Genomic DNA, 25,641 nt, shown 5'->3' with positions numbered 1-25,641 from the left:
ACAACCACTGTCACTCTGATAGTTTCAACTGATATCTCAAAATGGCAGTGTAAATTCCATGCCTGAGCAGCATTGTGTTTCCGCCGACATAATTTAGAAATGTCAGCAACGCCAGGGGGAATTAATTACAATGTACTCATTTATAATTCATCGTATATTTTACTTCATCTTGTTTTCAGGTAAACATACTCAGAAATTCCTTCAGTCGTTGTAGAAGATCCATCTGTCGGTAAAAAAATAAGTGACGTCGAGTTACGCCATGGCGACGCCACGCGTGCTGTCGTTCCGAGAGTCCGCCAGTTTTAGTGATATTGAGATTGAAGGTATGTCTGTTTTTTAAGTACTTGCCTGAGATTATAGGTATGTCTGTTTTAATTACTTATCTCTTCTAAGAGAGGTTAAGGCCATTCTTTTATTGCCTGGTATAAAACAGAGGTTGTCATGTATTATCAGATAGGCAGTCACCGGTTGGGAGATCAAATTATCCAATATCTTCTGTTAGTGACTTTGGTTTAGGTATGAAACGTAAAACGTTCTGTTGCCGACCAGTGTTGTATTTGCACATGCAAGACATTTTTGACTGTTTTATAACTACATGTTTTTTCTTTTCATATCTAAATCATAGTTTAAACATTGGGGATGGGTTGGTAGTTAATTGCAATAACAAATATATTTGTATAATTCCAAACGCTGCGAAAGAAGTGAAGCGAAAGTCGTACTTATTGTAGATATCAATACACCACCAGAAGTTATATTTTCTACAACCCTGAAATGGCTACCATACGTAAAAGACTTTTGTATCAGGAGTACATTTTGATGTTCAGGTTGTTGATAATTAACAACACGCATACGAAATGTTAATTCTAGAAGAACACGATTGTCTATTAACGATGAATTTCGTATACCTAAACATAGAAGTAAAGTCGTTTCTTGTCGCTCTCATGATCTCATCTGTATCTGTATCTGTATAGGTACGTTGAAAGACCACTTCTGGCATATAATCAACGGAAGGGGAGAGCGCATGGAGGTTTTTAGTCCGAGTGGAGGCGAGATTTAAAAATCTCCACAGATTTTACAAGGATTTGTTCGTCCTGAAGATGGTTCCAGTCTATTATAGTCCTGGTGAAATAAGTTTTGAAAACAGCGGCTATTGTTTGTTACACTATTTTCAACGTTGAAAATTAAGTTGTTAAAATGCCTTGCTGTCACTTTGCGTTAATTCTCAATGGTTTGAGATAGGGCTGAGACGGAATAGCTGGTACCAACCCCTACACCACCTTGAACAGGAAGGTCAGACGTAGCTCCTTTCTGCGTGGTTGTAATGTTTGCAGGTCCAAGTCCCTGAGCATGTTGGCGACGCATCCAGGAGTTTTTGTTCTGTGGTCGCACGAGATAAATCGAGCAGCCTTTCTTTGAATTATCTCCAGCTTGTCAATGTCCGACTGGAGGAATGGGTCCCATATGATGGCTCCATATTCAAGTGTTGATCTGACAAGCGAGATGTAGGCCGATTTCCGTGTTGTGGCTGGGCAGTGGTAGAGGTTCCGCCTAATAAAGCCTAGGGTAGAACTAGCTTTTTTACAGATATTGTCGATGTGGGTTTCCCATCGGAGATCAGACGAGATTGTGATGCCAAGGTAGGGGCTAGTCGGAACTCCTTTGAGGATAGTGTTGTTCAGTTGGTAGTAGTAAGATGACTCCCGCTTGATGTTAGGATATACCACTTGCTGGTGTTGAATCGCATGCCCCATTGCTCGGCCCAAAATTCAAGGTTATTGAGGTCTTGCTGGAGGGTTATGTGGTCCTGGTGGGTGCGTATGACCCTGTATAGCAGGCAGTCATCTGCGAATAGGCGTACTTGCGACTTGACGGCATCAGGCAAGTCGTTGATGTGGCACAAAAATAATAGAGGGCCTAGGACTGTTCCCTGGGGTACTCGGAGGCAACAGGGACTTCTCTTGAGGATTCACCTTCCACTACTACCTTCATGTGCCTTTGGCAGAGAAAACTGTTCCATCGATATAGATTTCCACGTACGCCGTACGAGTCCAGCTTATGCAGCAACCTCCTATGGGGCACCGTATCGAATGCCTTGGAGAAGTCCAATATGGCGATGTCAGTCTGTGATACTCTGTCAAAGTTGGAAACAAAGTCGTGTATGGTAACAGCAAGCTGGGTTTCACATGAATAACCAGCACGGAAGCCATGGTTGAGAGGTGACAGGATTGCGTGTTGGTCAAAGTGATTTAGCAAATGATGACAGACTATGTGTTCGAGGATCTTTCTGAGAACAGAGGTCAACGATACAGGACGATAGGTCTCTGGTGCATGACGATCTCGGGAGTCCATCAGATCCAGGGGCTTTCGATGTTTGTATATTGAGTAGCAACTTCAGTACTCCTGCCTCGCTGATCTCGATGTCCTGGATGTCTCCATCATGGGTGAAAACCGAGCTAAACTGGTTGATGAGTGCTTTCGCATTGGATTTCCCATCACTGAGTAGCTGGCCTTTGCTTCGTAATGGCGAGACTCCAATGTTGTCCTGCTTCTTGCTTTTGACATACTTCCAGAAAGGCTTTGTGTTGTTGCTGTCTAGACCCTTTTGGATAACCTCATTGACGTAAGACCACTCGGCTCGACGAGATGCTCTCTTACACTCCTTTTGATGGTGGCGAAAGTGGACCAGATGCCTGTTCTACGGGCTTGTCGGTGTAGTCGTGTCTTTCGTCTGAGCATACTCCTTAGTCGTCTATTCAGCCAAGGTGGGGCGTTCTTACGATTGGACGTTTTTGAGGAGATGAATTTGTCGATGAGGCGCTGTAGGGATAGTTTAAAGGAGTCCCAGAGCTGTTCTGTGTCCTTTCCCTCCTCATAAAGAGAAGCTATTCTCTTGGAGATGGTACGGCATCCGTCACGCAGGTCATCCCAGTTAGCTCTTCGAAATTGAAGTACCTTCCTCGGTTTCTGTTTGTTGTAGTGAGGTCTAGTGTCACTGTCAACTACTCATTCGGAAATATTCTACAGAGTGCATTTTCTTGTGCGATGTGAAGGTCGATGTTTTATTTATTAAGCTCATAAGTGAGCATTGTGGTTTAGCTGTCACTACCCCGGTTCTCAGTTTGAGGACGTGGCCTTCCTTTGATTTGACCTACACATGTCGTCAAAGAAGCAGAAGACGCTTACCATTCCGGAACAAGTGGGTCTGGTTCTCTTTGTGTATTTTTAAGGGCATCAATATAAATATTTCTTTTGCTCATACTCAGATTTATGTCTTCTATTTTGATTTCAAATTCCTGTTTTGGTCACACTAGAAGTTCTCTTGTGTTTTTATTTTACTAGGCTCGAACTTTGAAAAGTAAAGATAATGGTTTCAAACTATTTTAGTAACTTAAAGTGTATTAATAGATTTATGTCATTTTTCAAACGTGAAGAGGTCCCTATATGGAAACTATTGTGTCAAGATTTGAGATGACCGTATCCTTGGTAACATATTATTTCTCAAAAATACATTTTATTTTTCTCCTGTTTATTGCACATTTACTTTAACGAAAAGTATGTATTCTATTTTAATGCATATTGAACGCTGTACCTGTGCACAGTCGACAGATAATGAACACCACTTTTATAAATAATTAATGTTGTTTATGTTTTGGTTGATAGCGTAATTGTAAAACGTTTGAAAGGCTATAAATACTAACTTAAGTAGTCTATCTGACATATTCCATAGGATATCCGATTCTGATACCCTTAGCTTGTGTTAAAACGTATCATCACGCTTCACGCTATTTTGTCATTTGTATCGACAAAGACAAAGATCAATGACAAAGATAATCTCAAATTTGAATTATTGATGACACCCTGTGTAGTTTACCTATACAGCGGTACAGTTTACGCAGCGAGCCACAGGCGTGTAGGACGCCTTCTTTCACCTGTCAATACTTACCGATATTCGAACTGGAAAGCAAATAGGAAAGCACCTGCTTCAGGCTAGCACAGATTTCCTGTCTTCCAAATTCGGTATGGGACTTAACTCCTACCGTCTTGAGGCTGATATTACCGGAAAGAAGACCCTCTTCTATTTCCAGCCTTGCTCAAGGCTCGAACCATCTTTGTTTATCAAGCGTCACGATCTATACCTAAGGTATGCTACAGAAGACACGTTTATTGTCACTGTTGTGAAATTTAATTAGGGCCATTAACAAAATATTTAATAATTACGATGGTTTACACATAAAAAATATTCCCTAACCTTCCTGCTAAGGTTTATGTGTTAAATATATGTCTACCATATTATCGTTACATAAGCGAAGGACACAATACAGATTAGATTTTGTACACACAACATTATGTTGCAACATCGGACCGGCTCTTTCTCGGCGAAGCCTTTCCAACATTATAAAACACAGTTATTAAAGATATTTTAGACGAGAACTATATATCGCTGATATGCTTTGTGGGTGATTTCAGTAGGGCAGTAACATACCATTCCTCTCGGTGTATTTGAGGTTACAAGGTCAAGGTCAAATACATATGCCCCAGGACCCCACTTTTAGGTGGTTAATAATTATTTCTTCCCTTTAGTTTTGGTGTGACACTGGTTCATGTGTTTTCCACTTTAATACAACATTTTCTTTGTGTGTTAACGCTTATATATCTCATAACAATTAAATTAAAGTTGTCACGTTTGTCAGTATAGTTTGTTGGTAAAGTGACCATTACTACCAATTTACGTTATCATTTTACTTAATGTTAGCATTGTGATACTAAAGTTTAACATATAGTTTGGTAAGACTATCTGTCCGAACTTCATAACATTGCCGAAATCTATAGGTATTCAAAGCAAAGTAGCAAGCGAGAACTAAATTAGAAAAAGACTACACAGGACAAGCGTGTTGGGGCACAATCAAGAATGGAAAGTCATTAGCAAGAAAAAAGCAATAGGTATTGGTAGAGGGGTAAGAACACCTGCTTACTCTTGGCCATTCGTTCAACATAATGCTGACAGAGCGATGCTAGCCCTGAGCCAGGCATAATGCCGGACTGTATACCACTAATGAGTATGCGAAGTACTCCATTTACCTAAATTTGACTGCCTAAACCAGATAGGCGATGTCGGCACTACACATCTGTTCTGCATTAAGGTCAAGGTTTTGATATTGCTAAGATGCTACATATTCAAAAGCAGAACAATATTTCAACATTCAACTCAGAAAACGGCAGTTTTCATAACACATCTATATGAAAAATAAGAGATATGGAATATGCGTGATTGCAATACCTTTAAAAATACAAAGTTCTGATTATACATAGTAGTAATAATAGTATAATGTTCCATATGTAATTAACAAAATCGATGTAAAACGATGAAACTATAAGCAAGAACTCTGCTGTTGATTAACTGATGTCAACCAAATCCAAACCTGCCTGCTGTTTTCGTGTAAAATATCTTATTGTATTATAAAACCATATACATATTTTCTTTGATATTATCGAGATCGGTTTTAAGTACAAATTCAATGTAATGTGGCGAAATGTTCGTGTCAGAACGCTTGACTCCCTACCAGTCATCGTAGGTGCATGTGCACTAACTGACCCTTCATTGGCTCTGGGTTTTCCAGTATGACTGTCCGTTAAGTGTTGTAAATATTTCCCAACCCACCCACATATCTAGTGAGTGTTTGTTACAGAGGTGATGGCAGCATCAACACATATCTTGTTACCTTGTCATTTGTANGGGGGGTAGAAGGTTCAACAGAATAATGAGTCCTCACATAAAACTGAACAGGAGGAGCTTATCGGGAACCGACACGCTATTAACTTATAACAATGCTACTTGTAACAATGAAAATACTTACTAATAGATGACAAGTATAACCGCCAGACTCCCGGGAATCGCTTACCATGACACCAGGATGGAGAAGCATTCCTAGGGCCATGTAGATGTAATCTTAATCAGTCGGTAAACCTAGTCTAACAAGTGTACCAGGTACAGTCTGTGATGGGTCCGAACGTTAAGTAATATCACTCGTACGCTAGGTACGTTGGGTGAGGTACAAAGATGGACTCAATGACTTGAACGTAGTACGAACTAGCATTTGTCAGAAATTTTCACACTAAAACGTATAAAAAACAGACGACCATTCAAAAAAAGATGTACCGCTGCTTTATAGATCTAAATATTGGTAACATTTCAGTGTATTGACGCTGAAGAATGGTCAATGAGTTACCCAATCGCAAATTGGCATTATAAGTTGACATCATCGTTATACAAGTAAGGTTGACCAAAGCTTCAATTAAACAAACACACCGGACATGCTTATTACGACCTGACATTACTACAAATGACCTTTTATCATTATAGCCCAGATACACCTAGGCCTCCCTACCCACGGCCTATTATCCTTATAGGCCGAACACATCTAGACCTCCCTACCCACGGCCTTTTATACTTATAGGCCGAACGCACCTAGACCTCCCTACTTTCGACCTTTTATACTTATAGGCCGAACAAATCAAGACCTCCCTACTTTCGACCTTTTATACTTATAGGCCGAACAAATCAAGACCTCCCTACTTTCGACCTTTTATACTTATAGGCCGAACAAGTCTAGACCTCCCTACTTTCGACCTTTTATACTTATAGGCCGAACAAGTCTAGACCTCCCTACTTTCGACCTTTTATACTTATAAACCGAACACATCTAGACCTCCCTACTTTCGACCTTTTATACTTATAGTCCGAACAAATCTAGACCTCCCTACTTTCGACCTTTTATACTTATAGGCCGAACGCACCTATACCTCCCTATTTTCGACCCATTATTCTTATAGACCAAACACACCTAGACCTCCCTATTTTCGACCTTTTATACTTATAGGCCGAACACATCTAGACCTCCCTACTTTCGGCCTTTTATACTTATAGGCCGAACACATCTAGTCCTCCCTACTTTCGACCTTTTATACTTATAGGCCGACCACATCTAGACCTCCCTACTTTCGCCCTAATATACTTATAGGCCGAACACATCTAGACCTCCCTACTTTCGACCTATTATACTTATAGGCCGAACGCACCTAGACCTCCCTACTTTCGACCTTTTATACTTATAGGCCGAACACATCTAGACCTCCCTACTTTCGACCTTTTATACTCATAGGCCGAACACATCTAGACCTCCCTACTTTCGACCTAATATACTTATAGGCCGAACGCACCTAGACCTCCCTACTTTCAACCTTTTATACTTATAGGCCGAACACATCTAGACCTCCCTACTTTCGACCTAGTATACATATATGCCGAACGCACCTAGACCTCCCTATTTCGACCTATTATTCTTATAGACGAAACACACGTGCACCTAGACCTCCCTATTTTCGACTTATTATTCTTATAGACGAAACACACCTAGAACTCCCTATTTTCGACCTATTATTCTTATAGACGAAACACACCTAGACCTCCCTATTTTCGACCTATTATTCTTATAAACCAAACACACCTAGACCTCCCTACTTTGGACCTATTATTCTTATAGACCAAACACACCTAGACCTCCCTACTTTCGACCTTTTATTCTTATAGACCAAACACACCTAGACCTCCCTACTTTGGACCTATTATTCTTATAGACCAAACGCACCTAGACCTCCCTATTTTCGACCTATTATTCTTATAGACCAAACACACCTAGACCTCCCTATTTACAACCTAATTTTCTTATAGACCAAACACACCTAGACCTCCCTATTTACAACCTAATATTCTTATAGAACAAACACACCTAGACCTCCCTACTTTCGACCTATTATTCTTATAGACCAAACACACATAAACCTCACTATTTTCGACTTTTTAAGTGATAGGCCAAACACACCCAGACCTCACTACCCACGGCCTAGTGTCCTTATTGTCCGAAAACATCTAAGCTGCCGACCTACAACTTTTTATACCTATTTGCTGGATATTTCATGTCCTTACTGCCCACCATTTAGACTTTCCTGCTGTACCACCAGCTGGACCATTGTGAGGAGGTTCATAGACCTTGTAATGACTGAGCATTATCTACCGTGCCGTCTTACCATTCAAAGTCGATTTAGTGTCTGCCCATGTCACTAACCTCAGGGTAACTCGGTAGATTCTGCGTCAGAAGCATCAGCAGACACTAAGGTAAAGAGAAAATGAAGAAACATTTGTTAATTCCCACATCAAAAGATAGTGGTACCAGGTAAACAATACACGAAGTAGTAACATGTGTTGTGCTGTTTATGTCACGTAGCTAGGTTATTCTCCTAGTACAATCAGCTTGTTTTTGTTTTCCAGAGTAGTCTCATCATTTAAGTGATAAGATCGCGATGGCTGTAAAATACCTAATTTATGTCAGGTGCCGTGTGATCACTTTCTGTATATCTGTAGTATTAGATACACATTTTTAGCATATCTAAGATTCCAATGAGAACACTTGTAAACAGTTCATGACATTGTACCTGCCCCGACTGTTATCAGTACCAATAAACTACAAGATACATTATGTGATGTGTGAAACAACAGCTACTGTATTCGGGTAAAATGTAAACTTCTCGTAACGGTTCGAGATGATACTTTAACCTATTATTATTCTTTCTTTAACAAACACTGAACAAGGTAATTTATGTGTCTGCACACGATCATATCAGTCCAATAGTCACTGTAGGAGTAGTTTTACTCGTGACAATTTGCACACGAAACAATCGAATTACAGGCCCGGTCATGATTGCAATAGATGGCATGTCAGAGATGTAGTATGACTGTTATGCTGCAGATGTCTTCATTTACCTTAGTGATACAACCAATGCCAATGTTTATATATGAAATATTATGACTAATTCCCCGTCTTAAAGCAGCAATCTCATGCGGTACTTTAAATTGGATTAACTCCAAATCGTTGCATTTTCGTTGGGCACGGTTCTATCAAACATAATTTGTGCAGTCGAAAATTAGATGTATAAATGTATTTATGTAGTCTCAAGAGATGTTTTAGCAGTCATAAACATTTAAAACACTACACAAATTCTTCTATATGCAAGTTCATATATAGAGTTTATATGGATATACTATAAAATATGTCAGTTTGAAAATCAAACTGATGAAGGTGACAGATTATATACCGAGCTAGTAGTCGAAACGTCACACAAACAGTTTGCTGGTGGTGCTATGTGAACTGCTACAAATCCATACCGACCCAAGTATAATGTGAAGGAATGTCATTGAAAAAGTCAGCACACACCACATGGGTTAATGAGAATGTAAACATACATTACATGTATTAGTGAGAAAGTCAACATACATAACGGGTTAATGAGAATTTAAATATAAATAGCATGTATAAGTGAGAAAGTCAACTTAATCACACGTATTAGTGAGAATGTCAACATAATCACACGTGTTAGTGAGAAAGTCAACATTATCACATGTGTTAGTGAGAAAGTCAACATAATCATATGTGTTAGTGAGAAAGTCAACATAATCACACGTGTTAGTGAGAAAGTCAACATAATCACATGTGTTAGTGATAATGTCAACATAATCACACGTGTTAGTGAGAAAGTCAACATAATCACTTGTGTTAGTGATAATGTCAACATTATCACACGTGTTAGTGAGAAAGTCAACTTAATCACACGTATTAGTGAGAATGTCAACATAATCACACGTGTTAGTGAGAAAGTCAACATTATCACATGTGTTAGTGAGAAAGTCAACCAAATCACACGTGTTAGTGAGAAAGGCAACATTATCACACGTGTTAGTGAGAAAGTCCACATAATCACATTTGTTAGTGAGAAAGTCAACATAATCACTTGTGTTAGTGAGAATGTCAGCATAATCACACGTGTTAGTGAGAATGTCAACATTATCACACGTGTTAGTGAGAAAGTCAACATAATCACACGTGTTAGTGAGAAAGTCAACATTATCACATGTGTTAGTGAGAAAGTCAACATAATCACTTGTGTTTGTGAGAATGTCAACATAATCACACGTGTTAGTGAGAAAGTCATCATAATCACACGTGTTAGTGAGAAAGTCAACATAATCACATGTGTTAATGAGAAAGTAATAAATACATCACATGACTGTGTTAGTGAGAAAGTAATAAATACATCACATGACTGTGTTAGTGAAAATGTCAGTTCACGTCACATATGAGAATGACAGTTCACATCTCACGGAATGTTGTGCTTGGTGCCTTTGGCATGGTCTTTCAGTGAGATAGCACTATTGAGTCGGCATCAGATCCATGCTTTCACAAGGAAGCAACAACACCAACATACCCTGTCTCTGTCACACATACACATATGTACGCTTAAACAACACGAATGAGGATCTTAGCTGTTTATAGGACGTTAAATAAATTAAAATCAAATCTAACCAATCATATGATTCTGGCTTTCGCGAGGACATTTATTCCAAAATGAACAAACAATGGTTGTTTGATCTAATTTACAATGGTTAAAGATGAAACCTTTGCTTCATAACCATTAAGGGTATCTCCCTGAGCTTTTCCTTTGCAGTCAGCTGGCGGTTATCCTGGTTTTTGACAGCAGAATAATAAGAGATCATTTCTCGTCCAAACGCTTACTTTTATCAAGTTATTATGCTAATTTTTGAAATCCCTGACCCTATAAACATATATGTAGACCCAAAAATTCATATACCCGACGCCGGGTGGCGGCCATTTTGAATGTTCGTGTCTTACCGAGTAAGCCCACATTTCCACGAGGTTCACCCAAGCTCATTTTAATCAGTACACTCATATTGACTAAAATCAACTTCCAAACCTTGGTCAGGTAAAAGTGGTCACGGAACCCCGTTGTGGGAACTCTACTACTTAATTATCAGTGTGAATATTCGCAATATCAGTCGCATCGCTCTGTCACAATAGCAACGCAATCGATTTTAATCTGGTTATACGTTTAAAAACAAAAAAATCCAATCTTTTATTACTCATGTCTCTTTTGATGCAAACAGTTCTGACATAACTTCGCCCTGTAATGGCAGTCCCCTCTACCGTACACATGCGTTAAACCCCACAAGACTGCCACAGTAGATTGGGAATGATAACCTATAAAACTAGTCCCCTCTACCGTACACATGCGTTAAACCCCACAAGTCTAGCACAGTAGATTGGGAATGATAACCTATAAAGCTAGTCCCCTCTACCGTACACATGCGTTAAACCACACAAGTCTACCACAGTAGATTGGGAATGATAACCTATAAAGCTAGTCCCCTCTACCGTACACATGCGTTAAACCACACAAGTCTACCACAGTAGATTGGGAATGATACCCTTTAAAACTAGTCCCCTCTACCGTACACATGCGTTAAACCCCACAAGTCTACCACAGTAGATTGGGAATGATAACCTATAAAACTTAACCCCATATGACTACCACAGGAGATTGGGAGTGATGACCTATAATATAAGTCCCCGCTACCGTATACATGCGTTGACCCCATATGACTACCACAGGAGATTGGGAGTGATGACCTATAATATAAGTCCCCGTTACCGTATACATGCGTTGACCCCATATGACTACCACAGTGGATTGGGAGTGATGACCTATAATAGAAGTCCCCGCTACCGTCTACATGCGTTCACCACAGTGGATTGGGAGTGATGACCTATAATATAAGTCCCCGCTACCGTATACATGCGTTCACCACAGGGGATTGGGAGTGATGACCTATAATATAAGTCCCCGTTTCCGTTTACATGCGTTTAACCCCGTAGGACTAAAACAGAAGATTGGCAGTTTCTGACCTATAATATAAGTCACGTACCGTACCGCATACACGCGTTAAACCCAGGAGATTGGCAGTTTCTGACCTAGGCCTTTTTATGACGATGACCTTTACCTCCTGACATTTATACAGTTAACACGACACGCCACCCTCTGCTGGACCGACCTATATTCCTCGGTCGTGTGGTAGGGAGTCAACTCGGCATTTACGTTATTGATTTAATGTAGATTTTACTATTTTATTCAAGGTAAGCCTAGAACATATATCGAAGTTCATATATCAAGCTAGGGCTTTTCTATATACTATTTTCGAATGTTTCCAGAGTCATGCCTGCCTCGCAGAAGTTTGCAACGTCCCATGATAGACAGCATTATTCTTAGTGACCTATCAAGACTATTATGAGCTGTATGCCGAGAAACCCCTTCATCTACTTTACAATTACTTGCGGTTTATAAAGAATACCCTTTCAGCATGTTTCAATTGTTTGAACAGGGTTTGTTCTGACAAACACTTGGTATATAGGGATTTCGATTTCGATGTAAGAAGTCTTTTATTGGATTCTAGGTACCTTGAATCAGCTTTTTCATGAGGTTCTTAACATCGTGACTTTTCATTTTAAGAGGGAGTAAATCCCCGGCGAAAAAATTGAACCAGCGCAGCTTTAATATAAACCGGCCGTAGATTACATGCTAATCGTTTTCAAAAAGGTTCCTTTTTATTCATTATTTTATTTTTGTTTTTATTAATCTTCTTCTCGAAATGTTTCTTCTATCAAAAACTTTGACTTTTCGACCCTTTCACCATTCCTTATACCAAACTGAAGTAAAACCTTTGTTCTTTTGTAATGAAAGCTTTCGTTTTCCAAGAAAGCCGAACATCGATATAAATATATCGTTGGAAATTATTTTGGAACATATTTTGTGAAAAGTACAACAAAAGCCAAAATGAAAATACTGAGGACGATATTGTGAGAATGATTGATTTCCTGGAGGACAATATCATTGTTGAGTTCGGTGGAAAGATTTTCCAGCAGAATGTAGGCATTCCTATGGAAACAAACTGTGCCACTATCCTGGCCGATGTGTTTCTGATATCATATAAAGCATCATACAAAGAGGTTATTGATGACCGTATCAGGACTTGTAACAAAAAGTTTCAATTTCACATTGAGATATCGACGATATGATGTCCATGAATAACAAGAAATTCGTTGACCACATCGATCGGATATATACCCTCAGACTCTTCTTCTTCTTCAGCTGTTTTCATCGATTTTTACCCACAACATGACCAACAAGGATGGCTTTCTACTAAGTTGTACGAAAAGCGTGACGATTTCGACTTTCCGATCTTGATCTTTCCGTTTCTTGATGGGGACATCCCAACCTAGGGTGTAACATGTCGCAGTTGATACGGTACTTAAGAAAAAAATTGCTGTCAGATTAAAGAAAATGGCTAAATGCTGCTGTGACGAAGCAAATACAGGTGTACATTGTGTATCTACTTATAAGCTAATACTACTTGTAGTGTAATTTTCTCCATCAAATAACATCCCCTAACAAGAATAAATGTTTTCCTATTACCCGCCCAAATACAGACAACAGGGGTCTGTCGAAGACTAACACAGACTACTTGATGATGTACAGCCTATTAATGTCTATGAAAACGTATTAAAAGTATTGCCTTCCTACGAATTTTAGAATTGTATTGATTGATTAAACTTTGCCTATAATGCTGAGTTAATGATTTAACCTATGTACATATATTGTACCATTGGCATTCTATATGGAGCTTACTTATCGCAATAGCATGCATTAGTGTAATGCAATCAATCAACCTGTCAGATTTAATTAAATCTATCACCATTTTCACCCACAATTGCAGTAAAAAGTAATTAGTTTATAATTAATTACTGCACATGCGGATATTGACATTGGCATAGAAGTGACATAATCCCTCATAGCAACAAGTTTTAATGGAAGCTGTAAACAGGATATTGGGTAAAAACATATCACAATGCCTTTTTTCCACGCCTTGGCCGTATACCTCATACAATGCTGTAATCTCTCCATACGTCGGGCTAGGCTTTTTACTATGACTCCCAGGTACTTCCAAAGTAAGGTTGCAACTCGTGTTAGTACTCGGAAATCAGACTAGAACCAGTTATAATAGCTGTGTCGTGGATTATATCGCATTGTTTTGTCTCTCGTGTGACATCACACCTCTAGCCGCAGTCTCAATGGGTGTACTTGGGTGACAACTTGGCTGTGATCCCCACTCTCCCCACATGTCTCTTGGCACAGAGATTAGATCGATCATTTTCATGTAATGTGGCTTTGATAATAAAAAAAATACCTATGTTTCATTGTGTAATGGAAATTTGTATTTGAATTACATTTCTATACACTTGAAAGGTATAAATACACTGCTTAACATGGTTTTTTGGTCAATAATATTTAATACATTGATATACACTATGCCGTATGCAACCTTGCTATACTCGCAAATGTTTATGTATAGAATAACGTCATTCTTGTTGCTATACAACCTTGATTTTAATGCATCCCATTTAAACAATGTTCGATATCTGAGTATGCAATGCACATCACGCTAAAGGAAAGCACTTACCCCCAGCACGATGACAAGATAACATACTTAGGATACTACTCAACATTGGCGGTAAATGGCTAACAATGCTGCCTTACTTAATCATTTATACAGCATCAAATACAGTCTGATGTTAAGAGCCACCAATTAACTTTACATACAAGACGAGCGTCGTCTTAACTGTACTGTATCCGTTTCAATGTTATAATGCCACGTTATGCTCCTTGTAGATAAAATTTGTACCAACTTGGTCTGAATCAAGTCACAACTGTATAGCACTTTTTGTCTCCTCGACTTGAAAGCATCACATATGATTTCAAAAACAGTTAGTAATAGGAAATGGCCATCGGAAATGATATTCACCGATGAAATAAAAATCAAAGATGTGACTAGCATATGATCCAGGAACATATCTATACAACTTTAATACACCTGTATTGGAAAATATTCATGATTCAATGTTGAAATTACATAACACATGACTTTATATAACTCAAAATCTTATAGCACGGTAGTCTAGTGGTAGGACGCCGGGCTCGTGACCAAAGGGTTGCGGGTTTGAGTCACGTCACGGCACTGTGTTGTATCTTTGAGCAATATGCTTTACTCCGCTTGTTCCAGTCTACTCAGCTGGAAATGAGAACGTGGTTTTGCAGTACTAGAATTGTTGAATGCCAGCTGTGAGCGCCGAAATGGCAGCACTGGCTGTATGCTCCCCAGGGAGTTGAGAAAGATATTGGCTGGTTGCGAAGGCCCTATAACCACGGATACTAATTTATGAACTGCTTTGAGACGACCTACGAACTAGGTTGTGATTAAGCGGTATATAAGAACCTCGAATTATTATTATTATTATTAAAATCAGAAGGAAAATATTTTACTGTGAATATCGTCGCTGTATTAGAAAGGTAAAAGAAGAGTGTCAAAATATCGCCATAATGTGACGTTTATCCTCGCATATAAATAATTTATAAATGCTCCGCAAAAATAATTATTCGGAAAATTATACTTTTAATAATTATATAACACCAAGTACTAGTAAAATTTTAACTTTGTTATTCAAATAAATACAATACATAAATTAATTGTCAAATATTGCTTTAGAATATTAATATTGATACAAAAATGCTAATAAAATGTTTACTAAGTGATGGTATAATCTTGTTCCAGAAGTCTCTGAAAGAAATGTCAATAATACCAGTGTAAACATAAATACAGTCCACACTACCAATATGACTTGTTTTAGTCTGATGTTCGTGGTTCTTAACTGGCATCAGTTCAATCTTCCAGTTCCGTAACATCAGAGACATTTCACACATTCAGATGATTTAATAACCGCGGGGTCAGAAGGGATACCAATTAGCGTTCAATCGCCACTGGGAAATCCTTTCGAGGACTTGTAAAACGGCTGTTTTTTGATAAACAATACGCAATTTTCATTATTTTAAGTTAAAGCCCATTTTATGTGATAATTCAATGGACAAGTGGAAATTCGACATTTTGCCTCTTAAGCTCAGGAAGGATGTCACTAATTTTTCCAGGAAGTGTTGTCTAAAACAGAGCCTGTTATAATTCATTTATAAATTATAACATGTTTTACTTTCGATTCTGGTGTTGGTAAGGAAAAGGAAAACGGTGGAGCTTTCATGTTCTCGTTCCTATCTTACTACAATATTCTGATCAAACTATACATGTTTCTACTTTCTACGACGTAAAATGTAAATATCTATATGACATTACACATGCCTCTGCCGTTTGAACTATCTATAATGAAGGAAAGGAAATATCTTTGAGTTGTCCATAACGAATTCTTTAAGAAGGATATTACATCATGCTGATTATATAAACATTATTTCGCTGCAGAAAGTGAAAATGAAATATGCAGTTTAGTATAAAGTAGAGATTTAAAAATGTGTAGACATTGCGATATGTTAGTCATTATAAAGTATCAATATATTCCGCTACATATCTACAGTAGTTTGCCGTGATATGCTATTTTACAATTATTTCATATTACCACTATCTATTGTACCATTTTGCTTAAGGCGACGCAATGCTTGTTACTATCGAGTAACTACTTATCAATGAAGTTAATCTTATCATTTCAATTTTTAATCTGACATTTAGACAATTGANGGGGGGTTGGGGTTAACGCATAGACTATAAGGCAAGTGTCGTATTAAGTAAGTTCAAATTGAATACTTCTACCATGGAAAGATAATTACTACACTATACTAGACCAAAATATCTCCAGCATATTGAATTTAAAAGGCTAGAACAACTGAATTAAGACGACATTAGAATAAATCCTCTTTTTTAGCATGCTCTACATTCCCATCCAACAGTGGTCTAGAGGGGCACTTTGTAACTGGCGTCTAAACATTATCCACAACTGGCGTCTAAATCTTATCCACAATGCAAATGTTTTCATGGGGGCGTATTGCAACACTCCTATTACCTACTGTAACTTTATACTTGTCTACTAACACTATTACATGTCCTGCTAGAGAAAAAACCCACAAGTTTGCTTTATAACCAAGGAAACCTTTCCTGTACATTGAAAAGCTCCATCAAACAAGAAATAGAATATGCTGCAAAAATGTGGGACTGATCGAGTTTCTGGTTGAAAAATATATTTGTTGAGTTTGGTGGTAAGATTTTTAAAGTAGACTAGGTATTCCTGTGGCAACAAACTGTGCCCTCTTTTGCCCGACTTGTGTTTTGTTTTCATATGAGGCTGTTTTAATTGATAAGCTTATTATTACTGATAACAAAATTCTAGCCAAGTCTTTAAATTTCACACTGAGATATATCGACGATGTTATGTCTATGAATAACAAGAAATGTATTGACCACATCAATAATATATACTCTCCTGGGCTTGGAATCAATGACAATACACGCTCTTCTAATACAGCCGCTTTCCTCAATCTTTGTCTACAAAATGACTAACAAGGCTTATACGAATCTGTACGATAGATGGAGCCATTTCGATTTTCCGATTGTGTATACTCCCTTTCTTGATATTATCATCCCTGCGTCCCCCGCTTACATAGTTTACATATTGCAGTTTATTCGATATTCATTAGCTTGCTCCGAATATCTTGTTTTCTGTGATTGTTGCCGACTGCTGATGAACAAACTTACTACACAGATTCCAAAAGACGCAGGTTGATGGGGGCTAGGTACAAGTTCGCGTGGTCGTCGTAAGGATCACATTTGGATATTTATTTCTTTGTGTGACAAGGAGTTTGATGCTTCTAATGACGAGTGTTGTCGATGAAGTTGAAGAGGTTTACCTTTCAAGAACTCTTTTTTCTCCTTGTATTGATTTTCAATGGTCGACATGGTAATCCTTCTGGAATTCAAATTTTACTCAAGTTTTATTGATTTTGAGTTCTAACTACGGTTTTCGTCACAACTTACATTGGTATTCGCTTATTATACATATTTATTTATTTTAAAATATCTTTCCTGTTTATGAATAGGTTTACGTTTTATGTTAATGATTTTGATATTCTAAATTTGGTATCAATCTTTGCTGAAATAATTAACATATGGTACAACTATATTCTTCTCAGGTTTGTCTGTATGGCGTTTGTCTCTGTGGTGTTTGTCTCTATGGTGTTTGCTTACATTTCTGATGTACATAAAGCTACAACATCAAATGTTTAACAGAAACAGAGACGTGATTTTTCACTTAGCTTGAATAAAATTCCCGTTTAAACCATTATAACTGTACCCTACATTAACATTGCATGCAGTTTATAAATTCATGGACCACGTTTCAAACTGCCTTGCGCAAATCAATAAAACGTGACGGTTCGTTATGTTTTTGTAATAAAAGCATCGTGCTTAATGGACATTATCTAAGGGAAACATGCACTAATGAACCCCTAACGCCTGTATAAGGTGTTTGTTTACGGTTACACTGGGAGATGCTTCACAGACACAAAAAGGTGTATTACATCACTGTGTATTAACCCTGAAAGGTTCAAGAACGTCATTAAAGAATTAACATGCTTTGTACGATTGCATGTTTGTCCGAGGCGACGGCATACCAAATGACATACCCTACAGAATCGGCTAGAAAATATGGAACTCTTATTTCCTTACAAATATGTATTGCTTACGTATTCTTTCTTTACTGACGTGTCTCGCTAGACATCTTGTTCGATCTCATCAGAGTAATATGACTGGGTTGGATGTCAAAGTAATAACCTTTCGATGTCGCACATTAAAGTGTGTCTTCAGTGGCTCCATCGTCCGTGGACATCGTCGTCAAAGTGCATAACTCCCTAACAAACAAATCAATCAAATCACTTCATGTTCGAGGGATTTGGATGCCTGAATTGACGGTTTTTTTATTCAGCCCCACTTTCAAAGGGACAGTAAGGGCGATCAGTAATGGGATTGTTAGCCTTGTCCTCATACTGTCTTACCTGATACCCTGGCTACATTATGTACAGACTTTCATGTGATGATTCATCAGGAGAGACTGTAATAGAGGGCTGGCTAAACTTCCCAAAAGTGTCAAGCTCACATTTGAGATTCATGTTTCTACACCTTATTTATATTTTTGTACGATTTCATTAGATCAATCACATGACGTCGAAATAAAACATGTTTCCCTCGCTCAAATGTTTCCCTCGTGGGCGATAATATTCCCTTATGCTATCAAGGTGTTTTTTTTTGTAATATTAACAGCTTCTTTTTCTTTTATTTAATTTGATATTTTTATCTCAATCAAATTACCATGTATTTTTGTAATAAGGTAATCTGGGGGTTTTCCCTGTCGGTCACTCATGTTCCGTTGGAATCTCGGGAAACAAATACAATATATTCACATTTCCATCATACAACACTAATACATGTATAATTTCGTAATTGCTTGAGATACGATCAAGGTTAGACTATGTTCGCGTGCATGGTGTCGTTACATTAGCAACGGAAACACATTCTAGTAGTTTAACATAAAAATATAGAGGCTCAATGAATACAGGAAAAGTGGGACTATTTACAGCAGGAACCCACGCTATCAATCACTTCGGACAAACGTTCCGCAAAGTACTAAAACACAAAACGAAAGGAACGACAAAATAAATAAATGGAAAAAAGACCTTGTCAAAACGGCATTACAACGAATAGTTGCAACGAATAGCACAAATAAGTAGCAAAATTAATAATGGATAAAATGCCATCACAATGTACGTGTACCAACAGAATAATGTATAATGTAGTTAGACCAGGAACACGAAAGTGGTAATGATAATATAACAGTGTACATTGAAGTTACTTAACAAGGTACACTGTACTTACATACCAAGGTACATTGTAGTAACATAACAAGGTACACTGTACTTACATAACAAGGTAAATTGTAGTTACATAACAAGGTACATTGTAGTTACATAACAAGTTTAAATTGTAGTTTCATAACAAGGTACATTGTAGTTACATAATAAGGTAAATTGTAGTAACATAACAAGGTGCATTGAAGTTAAATAACGAAGTACATTGTAATAACATAACAAGGTAATTGTACTTACATAACAAGGTAAATTGTAGTTACATAACAAGGTAAATTGTAGTTACATAACAAGGTAAACTGTAATTACATAACAAAGTACATTGTAGTTACATAACAAGGTAAATTGTACTTACATAATAAGGTAAATTGTAGTTACATAACAAGGTAAACTGTAATTACATAATAAGGTACATTGTAGTTACATAACAAGGTACATTGTAGTTACATAACAAGGTACACTGTAATTACATACCAAGCCAGGGAGTAGTCCTACGAACAGGTACACTGTACTTACATAACAAGGTACATTGTAGTTACATAACAAGGTAAATTGTAGTTACATAACAAGGTACATTGTAGTTACATATCAATGTATATTGGAGTTAGAACCAAAGCATCCCTTGTTGCCCTTATCTCATTGAAATTAATATTGTATAGATATGAAAAATACAAAAATAGTTGGTCATTACTATTGAAAATATCACCTGGAATGATGGAATGAGGAATGACAGTCTGTGGTTTGTACGAGTAGAGTGTTACCGTACTGGAATCGAGCTGTGCTATACTGACTGTGTGGAGTGTTACACCGCTCTAGACCAGGCGGGCGATACTTGGCGCTGATTGACATAGGAACAAACATGGTATATAATTGAGTAAAACCTCGGATACGGATAAACTTGCCTTCAGTCCCTCGGATAGGTACCAAGGGATTTGTCTGGCGATACTGTGTTGTAAGGTAAGGTGAGCTTTAAGTGAGGCAGAGGTCTTTCTATGTAGGTCTAGTTATAATTCTCTGTAAAACTGCGGTTAATATATATTTTTCCGTTCTGAGTTACATGGTGTCAACAATCCTACTGAGGATTCTTTATTTTAATGTTTATAATTAGTTGATTAAATACAACACCAATTAAACTTATACGTCATATAGTGTCTGTCTATGTATACAATGCTCATTTCACCGGAGTAGTGTCATATGCTTTAAATGCTAAATCCTGTCATTGACAATCATTGATATACGCCAAACACTGCGTGTCATAACGCGTTTCTACAATTCGTTTGTATAGGGTATTCGCATATCATACAACCTTACAATGTATAAAACAAAAGAGAAGTATATACTTGATAGTTTATGCAGCCAAGATGACTCCACAGAGCTTTGTACAAAGAGCCCGTTATGTGAGCATGTTTCATTCAGGCATTGCTTGTCTGCTACAACTTCTATTGCAAGCATTCAAGATTTCTTCTGAGATATATTTAAATAACGGATTCAAAGATTTGCATTCACAGACATAATCGAGACCCCAAAGGTTATAAGAAGACGGAATACTGATATGCTACATTTACATGTGTTAAGAAGAAAACGTTACCACGGAACAATAGCTAGTCTAGTCAGGCATTTCTCGTTGTGTGCTGGCATCCAGTGCATCTCATATCTGTTTAGTTTAACACGGCTAATTTGAACGTGCATTTCATGTTGGCATTTGTGTGTGTACAGCAATACACATTGATTTATCGTCAACTGCAGGGAGCACATCGCAGCTAAAACGTCTACACGTGGACTAGGATGTCCGAAAATTGAGCCAGGGTCAGGTTGATGTATATATATTTCTAACAAACCTGACTACAAGGTCGAGAAGTACAGCTGACTGGTAATAATGTTAACTAGGGTCCCTCACGTGTTTGACATTAACGACTGATTAGTGTGTACATTTATTACACCAACACCGTACACGTCTGGACGTGGTCAATGTTTGTTGGACGCCTTCCACAGTAGTAACAAACACATGTGTGATGGTTTGTGAGTGGGTGGTAATTTGTTGAACGTGCAACATTACGCTTGAACAGTAATACCAGAGTAATTGGCTCCATTTTATCTGTGAGTGCAGTTTACATCTCATTGGAAATTCGTAACACCTCTTTCCTGTCCCAGCCGATATAATGTCAATGTGCTAAAATTTAAAAGTACAGTTCCTCAGTTTTCCTTTCGTAAGAATATTTGAACACAGCAGGGTGTTTTATAAGAACTCCAGTGCACGTGTTATACACATGTTCAAACGATTTTAGGGCTGATTACGGTTTGCAGATCAAAGCGAAAAATATTCGTATGCAGTAAAGCAGACCCGTTCGCTAGCGTTGATTAGATATCGGTATATGCAGCGTGTGCCTCTTCTGATACGTTACCAAGGAGTTGTGTTGTTACTGAACATAAGGGTGATCTATGTTATATTAGTACGCGTTTCTGTTTGGAGTATGCGTTGTAATGTTACGAGGATCTTAGTAGTAGTTTACGTTGAAATAGCACGTGTTTCTGTTGGTGTTAACGTTAAAATAGCACGTGTTTCTGTTGGTGTTAACGCTAAAATAGCACGTATTTCTGTTGGTGTTAACGTTAACATAGCACGTGTTTCTGTTGGGGTTAACGTTAAAATAGCACGTGGTTCTGTTGGTGTTAACGTTAACATAGCACGTGTTTCTGTTGGGGTTAACGTCAAAATAGCACGGGTTTCTGTTGGTGTTAACGTCAAAATAGCACGTGTTTCTGTTGGTGTTAACGTTGAAATAGCACGTGTTTCTGTTGGTGTTAACGTTAAAATAGCACGTATTTCTGTTGGTGTTAACGTTAAAATAGCACGTGTTTCTCTTGGGAGCTTACGTTATAATAGCAAGCGTTTCTTTTAGGAGTTTTCATTGTAATAGTATGCGTTTCTCTTGGGATTTTACGTTGTGTTAGCACTCGTTTTTCATGAAAGTTTACGTTGCTCGTCGTAAGTAGTTACCAGCAGACTTGTGTATAGACAAAACGCTCAAAGTCGATCAAGGGGGTAATGAATCACCTGTAGGTTAATCCCTCTGACGGTAACACCCCATTGATCGTTAACAGTGTCCATGTGTCGTAAATTTACCGTCTAGTAATTTCGTGCAAACTTACTCAATGTCTCAAAATCTTGACAACTTGAACAAAGGATCAGTTGGCTACCATGGTGGTAGGCCTACATTCCTAATTCTATCAGGATAACATTGGTCCCTCAAGGTAATAACAGGTTCGATAGCGCGACGCTGGACATTTGATGTATCGCTTTATAGCTGATTATTTACAAGCGACCGAACTTGGGTTGCATTTGCAAAGAAGCAGAAAAATGACCCTGTCAACGTACGTGAATGTTTTGAATATAGGTTGTACTGTATAAAGGTTATGTATCACAACAAGTGTTTATGTTCGACGTTACGATGACTAGTGCGGTATGTTCTCCGTCACATTCATCAGACAAATGACTAGTGAAACGTATGTACACAAAAGTGTTAAATATGTACGAGTTGGCAATGTAAAATCAGACGTCGATTCGGATACTTTTTAAGCGTGTGTACACTCAGCTGTTATACATGTACGAAATGACGCGTTTAATATCTGGGCATTGATATTTAAGAGTCTATGAGCCCCCTCGTCTCGGTTAAGAACTAGCCCACTGCGGCGTATCCAGATAGTCTCTTCTATCTGCCGTTTGTTTGCGCTCTCTGTCCAGGACTTTGGAGTTACCTAGTCAATATCATTATTTTGCTACATTGCATGGTCTGTAATCGCCGATTCATTGATTAGTGACTCCGAGGGCTTCCTTTCTGATCGAGTGATTTTCTTCTCCTCTATGGTAACTTTTCGTATTAGCCCTAAAATTATATTCGCTTTGGTAATATGTTAACTGAATTTCAGTTTGTTATACAATCTTAAATAACGCTAGGGTCATGTGATCATGGAACAAGATAATCATAAATAGGGAACATAACAGTACATGGATCAAAGTCAACCAAAACTCTTTACTTTATAATTCTAATAAGAAGTACAACTGAAACAAAATTTTCTTTCCTGTTTCAGAGCACGAGACACTGCTGAATGACACTGTAACTATGGAAACTACAGAAACGAACAATCCCGGAAGTAGTCGTCGTAAACCGGAAGCTGCAGTTGCGGCTGTCAGTGAAAACTTATCAAGAGGTGTAACATTTTGTACCAAATGTCTCCGGAATCTGAAGAAGTTTCTGCAGACCGTGTACTCCATCATCAAATCCCTGATTGGACTTATTATCATTCTCATCATATACACTCTCATTGGTGCCGCTCTGTTCCAGGCGGTAGAACGACCGTACGAACAGCAACAGAAAAACAACCTTATTTCATACAAACAACAAGTACTGAAAAACGTTAAAAACAATACATATCAACTGCAATCAGGGAAGATATCCATGGACGTGTGGGAGAATCGAACCCGTGATCTACTAGATCGGTACGAGTCGACAGCCAGGAGCAGCGCCTATGGATCGATATCGGAGGAAAAATGGAGTTTCTATGGGGCATTATTCTTTTGTGGAACTGTATATACGACCATAGGTAAGTAGTTAACACAATAATAGGTAAATAGCTAGTACACTTACAGGTAAGTAGTTAATACGGCGATAGGTAGGTAGCGAGTATGACTCTGGGTAAGTAGAAATGGGGCAGATGTTTTATAGGATAGGTAGGTACTTTATACCCGAAGGATCGGGATCATCAGAAAATAGGTAGTCCCCCTGCGATACAATACATGATCGTTTGAGGCGACTTATGTTGTGACCCATACAGACATTGCTTTGCTTTCAATATTTCAATATTTGTGATCTCTAACTTTCCTTTAATCCTTTCACGACTAGCGGGATATTTGTTACTTATTAAATATTGGCCTAGCTTGATATTCAAATCCTGCAGGCGTAATCAGAACTGTTAACACCTATAATTGAATAAACCGGAGCACAAGGCATTTCAACAGGTAACCCAATATTGAATCATTAAGCTTCACACTTGCCTATACTTGGTTGTTGTTTCTTTTTAGCGACCTGTCGTTGTCCTGTTAATGAGATGACATGCTACCATGCTTATGTTACGACATCTCAATAGAAATGTTCACTGATTAACCTCATCAATAGTTGATACCGTCGTCACATTACCTTAGCTGTGACAAGGTAACACTACCGCAAACAATCGTAGCTCTGATACTACGTTTTATACCTTCGCTGCTTTTTTCATTTCCTTTTGTCATGGAATCAAATCCTAATGAGTCTTGAACTTATGTTCAGATGTCGTATTATATGTGGATTTTACAGCATCTAATCAACATCTTCTTTGATCCGAGATGTTTTAACATGACCGGTGAATGGAGAACCAGGACATGGAAATGGTTCCCGTTCATCCATACACACGACCAAGTGTCGATAACAGAAATATAAAACAACATCATGTATTGTAACGGAATTGAGGACAATTTCGTCACGCTTATATATCAACGCAATGATGGTGTTTGCGAAAAGTCGTTTCACTTAAAATACCATGTAAAAAATGTCAAAAGATTGTCAATAGAAACAGTACATACACTGAATAATCATCAAAGATCTCAATCGTTAGAGCTTCAATATACATACTGTGGCCTGATCAAAAAGTGTTTGTGGTAACAGTACAAATACATAAAGCGTAGCTTCACTGAAGATATCAATCATTACAACACACACTGAGGCTTCGTCACAAATTGTGTGCCGTAACATTATCATACATAAAGCCTAGCTTAACTGAAGATATCCATCATTACAACACACACCCTGAGGCTTCGTCACAAATTGTGTATCGTAACATTATCATTACATAAAGCGTAGCCTAACTGAAGATATCAATCAGTACAACACACACACT

General features: G+C 38.1%; 1 protein-coding gene across 3 annotated transcripts in view; it reads left to right on the top strand.

Moving 5' to 3' along the window:
* Nucleotides 1-260: 260 nt before the first annotated feature.
* LOC110455911 (potassium channel subfamily K member 4-like) overlaps nt 261-25,641 on the top strand; it is a 39,030-nt gene continuing 13,649 nt past the window's right edge. The window contains exons 1-2 of one of the 3 annotated variants that reach the window (XM_021506345.1): nt 261-323; nt 23,800-24,312. In XM_021506345.1, coding sequence (XP_021362020.1) covers nt 23,832-24,312 — 481 coding nt within the window. In that variant the 5' untranslated portion in view covers nt 261-323; nt 23,800-23,831. Of the gene's footprint in view, nt 324-20,539; nt 20,673-23,799; nt 24,313-25,641 lie in introns of those variants that run through there. The other 2 variants (XM_021506343.1, XM_021506344.1) reach the window with 2 other exon arrangements.

The sequence above is a fragment of the Mizuhopecten yessoensis genome, unplaced genomic scaffold (assembly GCF_002113885.1).
Source record: "Mizuhopecten yessoensis strain PY_sf001 unplaced genomic scaffold, ASM211388v2 scaffold8421, whole genome shotgun sequence".
NCBI classification, from domain to species: Eukaryota; Metazoa; Mollusca; class Bivalvia; order Pectinida; family Pectinidae; genus Mizuhopecten; species Mizuhopecten yessoensis.
Note: the sequence above shows the minus strand (reverse complement) of the source record. Positions and strands in the feature narration are given on the sequence as shown.